The following is a 7,819-nucleotide window of genomic DNA, read 5'->3' as shown; positions in this document are numbered from 1 at the left end:
AATTTTTGCCAAACAGGCAAAAAAATTACTTCTCGAGCAACATATTTTATTTCATACAATTTGATAAAGAATTTGGTCCTAAATTAATGCCAAAAAAAAAATCTGAAATTGGGCATTTCTCATTAAATTAAAAATTATCCAATGTACCCCAGCTACACTAATATAGTTCAGCTATTAAAAAAATACACAACCTGTGTAGCCATTGACATAGATAGCAACTCCACTAAAAATTGCAGATGGTGTTCCATCCTTCTGCAAAGAAGCATCTGATCTGAACTGCTCCTCCAATTTCTGGACCTTCGCAGCCATGTACCCACCCCATTTCCCCCAGCCGTCATTTTCAGTTCCAGTTCGTTTTCTCCATCCACCGCGCCTCATAGTGGAGTTTCTTTCGCTCTGCCCCAGACCACCATGCCCGGTCACAGCGGCCGCCTCCTCCCTCACTGGCTCCGTCTCCTCGGCTGCCGCCACCGCTGCTGGGTCCCTTCGGCCCGGGCCGGGATGGGAAGAGGGGAGGGAAAGAGGGGAGAAGGAGGAAGAGGAGGAGAAGGGCAAGGAGGTTGGGGGCGGGGTGGGGAGAGTCACATCGCTCGCGCCGCGTCCTCCATCCCGGGCGGGCCTCGGTGCGCTCGCACGCTCCCCGGCTGCCTCGCTCTTCGGGCTCCTCCTCCGGCGGTGCGCGGGCTCCGAGCGTGACCAGCTCCCACAGCTACACACACACGTACACCCACGCTCACACGTCTCGCACCCCTTCCCAGGGCGACCCCTAACGACGGGAGCCGCGCGCGGCACCAAGAAACGCCCCTGCTCCTTCTCTCGCTTCCCTCCTCCCGCTCCCCTCCCTCCGTCTCCCACTCTCTGTCTCTCCCTCTGCTTTTATTCTACATTTAGAAAGCTTGTCCTTTTATGATTCTAAATTCATGGTGGCGCAGGCACTTTGTGCTTGTGTGTAGCATAGTAAAGGTCATGACTGTTTTGTTTTTTTTCCACAGCATAAGCAAATCCTTCCAACTGTCCTCTACATTCACTGCTAGCTAGAGAGTGTTAAAGAGCCATGCCAATCCCATGCCAAGGTGAGGAACTGGTGAGGCCTGTTTCTGAAAGGCCAGCCACAATACATTACAGGTGTATAGGGCTGTGGATCCATGTATGGAATACTGCTCTTCTGACTGGGGCAGCTAGGTGGCACTATAGCACAGAGCATGGGGCTTGGGAGACTACATGGGTATTTGCTGCCACCCCCTAATTAAGGGCTTACCCACACATGCTCTCTCTATAGATGACCCCACCAAACAAACAAATCCTTTTCCTCCTCATTGGAATAGTTTCATTTAATGTCTTCCTTCATTCTCGGAGGTCTTCCAGTCCCTCCTGTGCTGCTTTCTCTCATAAAATTTTAGTCCAGGGGTTTGTCTTCATACAGACTCAAAGAGTTTCAAAAACCCAAACTCTCATTTGGGAAAAGGACAGCAATCTCTTTCATCTGGTACTTATGTTGCAAAGGGAAAAAGCCCAGGTGTCAGAGAGAAGGAAAGACGCTCACAGTTTTGGATTTAGCCTTTCTTTCTACATTCCCTAAGTTAAAAATTTGGGCTATAGATGTGGCTCCTGAGTTGTTAGTCATAGTACTAAGTACTGACTCATCCTTTTAAAGGAAAATTGTCTTGGCTGGGAGGTTCAGCACCGCTGGACCAAATTGAATCAAATGAGGGAGGAAGTTAAAAGAACAGAATATAAGCACGTGTGGAAGTGAGAGACACATGGCATACACACAAAGGTGTGCTCAGCAAGGTAGAGTGAAGCTTGGGAGAGTTCTGTACAGTGCCCTGGTGGTGTTGGTCCAGCTCTCAAAGCACAGTTTTCAGTAGGTCCAGGATTTTTCCTTCCTTTCCCAAGGTGGCTGTATCTTTCCTTATTTCCTCTGAGCCTGTTTATCCTGGTGCCTTTAAAGTCTATCTTTTCTCTCTTCTGTAACTAAATCCTAGTTCAGCTCATTTCTTTTCTAATAGCTCTTTCTGCTGCCTTTAGTAAGGCATTTGTCTCTCCATTCAGTTAATTTTTTTCTAAATCATCTTGATTTCTTCCCCCTAGAGAAGAGAGGATTCGGTTGTTTATAACCACAAGAAGCCTCTTGTTAGGGTCTTACCATGGGACCATCTTGGCAGGTTTGACAGAGATGGAAGGAGAGATCATTGAACTGTGAGAGCACAACTTCCCACACATTGACTACTGAGCTAGACCCACATGTAATACCCAGCAATACTCATGGAGGAGGGACCTTATACATCAGATTGTTTTGCAAATTGATATCTCTAGGGGAAGGGGAAAATCAGAAGCAAAACCCTTTTGAGGAGGGGCAGTGTGAAAGAAGAAAGAGAATAGGATAAATGGGGGGAATAGGATGGAGTGAAATACAGCTAGCAATAATAACTATGAAAAAATCTTGAAGCAACTTTCTCTAATAAAGGTCTCATTTCTCAAACATAGAGAAAACTGAGTAAAATTTATTTTTTAAAAGAGAGCCATTCCCAAATTGATAAATGATCAAAAGATAGGATCAGTTTTCAGATGAAGTAATCAAAGCTATCTATAGCCATGTGAAAAAAATACTCTAACTCACTATTGATTGGAGAAATTCAAATTAAAACAGTACTGAGGTACTACCTCATGCCTATTAGATTGGCTAATGACAATGACACATGTCGGAGGGGGTGTGGGAAAAATGAGACTTTAATGCATTGTTGGTGGAGTTGTGAACTGATTCACCTATTCTGTAGAGCAATTTGGATCTATGCCCAAAGGGTCATAAAACCATGCATACCCTTTGACCTAGCAATATCACTACTAGGTCTTTATCTCAGAAGAGATTAAAAAACAAAAACAAAAAGAACCTATACATACAAAACTATTTATAGCAGCTCTTTTCTGGGAGCAAAGAATTAGAAGTTGAGAGGAAGCCTATCAATTGGAGAATGGCTGAACAAGATGTGGTATGTGATTATGATGGAATATTATTGTACCTCAAGAAATGATGAGGGAGATGCTCTCAGAAAAACCTGGAACGACTTGCATAGGTGTAGCCAGAATGGACTTTGTTTTCTTTGAATGACTCAGCTTGCCTCGTTGAGCTTCCCTGGACGCTGGGGCTTGCTCTTCCGGGGCAGGAGGCCCAGCGACCATGCCAGGGATCGGAGAGCTTCCTGTGTGATGAGTCATAGGGCTGGCTGAGGGGAGGTGTGTTAACGTGGTCTACGCTAGGGGGAGGGGCCAAGTCAAGAACCAATCGGCCCTGGTTGTTCAGGCGGCACTTGATGATGTCAAAAACTCTATAAGAGGGGAGAGGACAGCTTGAAGATCCTCCTTTCCTTTTCCGGTTGGAGCCAGAGACGCCTACAGCCGAAGCTGAGCTGCCAGTAGCAGAGCTGACTAGAGGCTAGTGGGTAATCTTCTTACCGTAGAGGGGAAGCATGTATACGATTTTGCCTTATACCATCTCGCTTTTCTGTGGCCTCCTGGTTACCCTTGTAAGGCGGACTTATTGGGACTGGAAGCTTTTGATGAAAATATCAAAATGGGGACGCTGGTTTGTGGGCTTGTTATTGTGGAGTGTAAATACATGCTTTAGTTCTCCTGCCTTCTGCCTAGAGAATTCCTTATATCCTGCAGTTCCAGACCTTTTAGACACATATGAGATTCTCTTTGAAATCATAAATTCTGCCTTCCTAATATAATAGGATGATGCATAGTAAAATGTGCTGTGCACAAAGTAATAGTAACATTGTAAGATGATCAACTGTGAATGACAGCTAATCTAAGTAAAACAGTGATCCAAGACAATTCTGAAGGAGTTAGGAAGAAAAATGCTATCCGCCCCCAGAGAAAGGTGTGACGGTATCTGAATACAGATTGAAGCATAAATATTTATCTTTATTTTCCTTGAGTTTTTTTGTCAGTTTTCCTTCACAACCTGACCATTATAGATATGTTTTGCATATCTACAAATGTATAACCTATATAGAATTGCTTGCCTTCTCAACGAGGGGGGGCATAAGGAGGAAGTGAGAGAACTTGGAAGTCAAAATTTCAAAAATAAATGTTAAAATTATTTTTACATGGAGCGGGGAAATGAAATATAAAAGCTAAAAAATGAAAAAAAAACAATAAATATCCATAAAATAAAATGAATAAATGCCAAAAAAGGGCAAAGCTGAGGGTGTCCCATGACCGTTATATTAATGTAAAGATGAATTAACCTCTCACCTTTAAGGTGTCTGCCTTGCACTCCAACTATTGGCAAATTCTTCCCATTCTCCCTGCCTGTCATCTCTTTCCTTTCCATTTAATTCATACGAAGCACCCTCTCTGACATTTACAATCACATTCCTCCTCCTCACCCCCTTAACTTAGCACATACTAGTATCTCCTTGCCCCAAGATGAACCCAGTTCATGCCTTGGCTTTTCCTGCTCACTAATAAAAAATTCTTTGGACCAAGGCAGGATTTGATCTCAAGAAAGTCGATGTTCCTAGCCCCAGGCTCAGCACTCTATCTACTACCCCACCTCACAGCCCAATGAAACCAAAAAACTGACTAAAACTAAAAAAAAAAAAACATAAGTATGGGGGGAAGAACAGGAGCCCCTTTCACACAAGGGTCTCAGGAAGGGGAGACATCTTCAGGTGTCAAGGTCTCAGGGCCTTCCCCTGAGCTGAGTCAGTCACTTCTGCTCCTAGAAGCCTCACAGCCACAGCAGCTTTGCATAAAGGGATCCCAAAGGGAAGGGCCTGCAGACACAGGGACATAAACTGAGGCTGGGGCAGAGCAGCCACAGGGGAGAAGACATTGCAAAATGGAGTCCTTGTCCCAGCTTCTCTGTGGGCTCTTCATGCTTTGGGTCCCAGGTGAGAACAAGGGACAACACAACAAGATTGGCAGTTTTTCACAAGATGAGAGAATTCAGAGGCACTTAGAATCTCTGGGGCCATGAGAAAGTACAGTCCAAGGGGGAATGTGGATTTCTAGGAGGTCAGAGGGATTGGCAGAGCCAGGCTGTCTGTGGGCTAAAGATCAAAATGGAAGGAGATTATTCTGTTTATTTCATGTTGGCTGATCATTAAATTCTACTTTTAGGTTCCAGCGGGGGCATTGTGCTGACCCAGTCTCCAGCCTCAGTGTCTGTGACCTCAGGAGAAAGAAGCACCATCAGCTGCAAGGCCAGTCAGAGTCTCAAACACAGTGATGGAAAGACTTACCTGCACTGCGTCCAACACAAACCTGGACAATCTCCTCGGAGACTCATTTACCAGGTTTCCAAGCTGGACTCAGGAGTCCCTGCTAGGTTCAGTGGCAGTGGTGCTGAGAAGTATTTCACCCTCACAATCAGCAGAGTGGAGCCTGAGGATGTGGCAGATTATTACTGTTATCAAACACTTTCTTCTCCCACAGTGCTACATCCCTGAACAAAAACCTCCCTAGGCCAAGGCTGGCTGGTCAGGGAGACTCAGCTATCTCCTCTCCTTCCACTCCTCCAGCAGCTGCTGGCCTGCCTGCTCAGGGCCAGGGTCTCTGGGGCTGACATGAGAAAAGGGACTCAGGGCTCAGGGGAAAGGCCATGGTCTGGCAGCTCTGAGCCCTGAGTGCTCTCAATTCTCTTCAGCCAGGAGCAGTACAGTCAGAAAAGAACCAACCCCAATCAGATCACGTCACCCTACAATGCCCAGGGCCTCAGACACCCTCCCATTCCTATTTCATCTGACTCCCCAGTGAGCAAGAAACAAAGAAGAAACTGAAATCTCTAGCCAGAGACTCTTTCAGTCCTTTCGTCCTAGATCTATATTCCATAGAAAGCAATGACCTTTAGGTGCCTAGAGCTCAAGAAGACCAGGCAGCAGCCTAAGGAAATCCACCAAAGCACCAAGCTTGAATTTCACATCCTGTGCCCATTTTTTTTGACAATGTTTTCAATCAGATTTTGATCTAATTTTTTTATGAAGAGACCTCTCTAGAGCATCCTCTGCTCACTGTTTTTCAAGGAAGACTTCAGTTCCTACAAAGAAGGGGAACAAAAGATTGGTGCCAGGAAGCTGGCCATGCTGCTGTCCTCATAAATATGGTGCCTGGTTAGAATCTTCCCCATTTTAATAATGTTAGTTCAAGTGAACTAATTTTTAAAAATCCATTCTGAGCTCTTCGTTGCTATCCCTTACAGGGGAAGCAGGGTCCAAAGTTATGTGTGTGTGTGTGTATCCAAATTTTGAGTCTCTTTCGAACAGATGCCAGTTACACAAAGACCACACAGAGGACACATCCAATATACCCCCTTTTCCTAGATGGCAGTGTTTTAACAATCCGGCTTGCAGCTTCTGTGGGGGTGTAAGATCCACCCACAGCCAGCTCCCAGAAAGCTGCCGGCATACTGGGAAAGCACAGGTTCTTTTGATCTGCCTTAATAAGGAAAGCAAGGTTAAAGAGGTTGACAAGTTTACTTTAATCCAGCACACAGACAGCATTCAGTTAGTTCAGGGGAAAAAGCCAGCACCCTGAACTTCAGAACAAATACAAACAAATTACAAGCATCAACAGACAGACCAAATACAGATTCATTCACTTACTACAGGGGAAGAGACCAGCACCTGAACTTCAGAGTATTCATTTAGTTCAGGGGAAAAGCCAGCACCCTGAACTTCAGAAGAAAATATAAACAAATTACAAATATCAACAGACAGACCCAATACAATTCATAGTTACCAACATCTACGTTCAGCCCGGGAGCTCAGAACAAGGGCTGGTCCAGAGTCACGTGCCACTACTGCGGCCGCAAAGAGCTCCAACAGAAAAAAGGGATCTTCAAGATGTCTTCTCTCCTCTTATAGAGTTTTTGATATCATCAAGCGTTTGAATGACCAGAGCCCAGGCTCTGGTGAGTGGTTCTTGAGTTAGCCCCTCCCCTTAGGACCCTGGGAGGTTCACATCCACATAGATTAGGTTAACACCCAATAGGGCATGGCTCTGGAGTTAACACCTCCCCTTAGCCAGCCCCATCTTGGGCCCCAGCCCACTCACCAATCCTCACCCACATAGGTTCCACACCTAATAGGGCTCTGGGCCTGGGGCCCAGCACCTAGCAAGGCTCAATGAAATACACTGAGTTATTCAAAGAAAACAAAGGCTATTTTGCTTACCAACACAGGCAGTAAACTGAAAACAGAGTAATGATCCACATGAGAATACGCCAGATAATAGAGAGAGCCATGTGAACAAAACAAGGGGAAGGATTTTTACAATCACACAAAATAATAACAATAGCATTGTGAGGAAGGACAACTTTATGTATTTATTTTACTTTTTGCTAGGCAGTTGGGGTTAAATGACTTGCCTGATGCTGCAGAGCTGGTAAGCGTGAACTGTCTGAGGCTGGATTTGCACTCAGGTCCTCCTGACTCTATGGCTGCTGATCTATCTATTGTGCCACCCAGCTGCTCCAAAACACTAACTTTAAAACAGGTGAGCAAGGAGAATTCTGGGAGCCAAGATGCAGAGTAAGCAGTAAATCACCATAACTCTTCCTTATTCACTGTCAAACAATCATAAATTCACTCCCCAAAAGAAATCCTCGGAACTACTTTTCCTTGACTTTCAAAATCCACATCCTCCCATGCAAGGAAAACATAAAAATTAAAACAATACTATGATAAATTCAAGAAATCAAAAGGGATTGAATGACTTTTCCAATCTACTTGCAGTGTTTAATTCTATGTTCAGAGAGTTTGTCCTATCATACTTCTAAATTCACAATGGGGGAGGCACTTTGTGCTTCTGT

At 44.9% G+C, this 7,819-nt stretch overlaps 1 gene segment (V, D, J or C); it reads left to right on the top strand.

Moving 5' to 3' along the window:
• Nucleotides 1–4,849: 4,849 nt before the first annotated feature.
• Nucleotides 4,850–5,459, top strand: LOC118842761. The segment is given in 2 exon segments: nucleotides 4,850–4,901; nucleotides 5,131–5,459. Coding segments are annotated over 2 exon segments (381 nt in total).
• Nucleotides 5,460–7,819: the final 2,360 nt, after the last annotated feature.

This window comes from Trichosurus vulpecula, chromosome 3, assembly GCF_011100635.1.
Source record: "Trichosurus vulpecula isolate mTriVul1 chromosome 3, mTriVul1.pri, whole genome shotgun sequence".
Taxonomy (NCBI): Eukaryota; Metazoa; Chordata; class Mammalia; order Diprotodontia; family Phalangeridae; genus Trichosurus; species Trichosurus vulpecula.
This window is presented reverse-complemented; position numbering and strand designations above follow the sequence as displayed.